Source organism: Eurypyga helias, unplaced genomic scaffold, assembly GCF_000690775.1.
Source record: "Eurypyga helias isolate BGI_N326 unplaced genomic scaffold, ASM69077v1 scaffold21435, whole genome shotgun sequence".
NCBI lineage: Eukaryota > Metazoa > Chordata > Aves > Eurypygiformes > Eurypygidae > Eurypyga > Eurypyga helias.
Window position 1 is genome coordinate 1,990 of NW_010249771.1, and position 502 is coordinate 2,491.

At 62.2% G+C, this 502-nt stretch overlaps 1 protein-coding gene across 1 annotated transcript in view; it reads right to left on the reverse strand.

Annotated features, from left to right (window-relative positions):
- RALGDS (ral guanine nucleotide dissociation stimulator) overlaps window positions 1-502 on the reverse strand; it is a gene marked incomplete at both ends in the record, with an annotated part of 6,130 nt that overhangs the window by 1,829 nt on the left and 3,799 nt on the right. Inside the window, 2 exon segments of the mRNA XM_010151490.1 lie at window positions 154-240; window positions 341-418. Coding sequence (XP_010149792.1) covers window positions 154-240; window positions 341-418 — 165 coding nt within the window.

Genomic DNA, 502 nt, shown 5'->3' on the forward strand with positions numbered 1-502 from the left:
GGAGTGTGGGATACAGGATGCGCAGGGTGCAGTGTGGGACACAGGATGTGCAGGGTGCAGTGTCGGATTCAGGACGCGTGGGGCACCAGCCCTCCAGTTTTCAGCCCCAGCCCTGGGGCAGAGGAAGGGAAGGACAGCGATGCAGGTACATACGTCCAGGAAATCCTTCATGGCTGTGTCGAGCATCACCAGGTCGGTGAGGAAGGTGCCGAGGTAGGGAATGGTGCCCTGCATCACACCCTGCGGGGACAGAAGGGACAGCGGCGTCAGGGTAGAGCAGGGGCCAGCCTGGGGGTCTCCCTGCGGGGAGGGGGGATGGGGGCAGCCGTGCCAGACTCACCATCTCTCGCTGCTGCTGCTGCCGCTTCTGAGCCCTCTTCGGGTTGATCTCCAAGGTGGCAAATTTGGATGTGCCCTCCTGGGGAGAGGTGGGGATCAGCGTGGGTGGGAAACTGCACTAACAGATGAGCTAAGGTTCACCCCTGCTTTTACCAGTACCGCC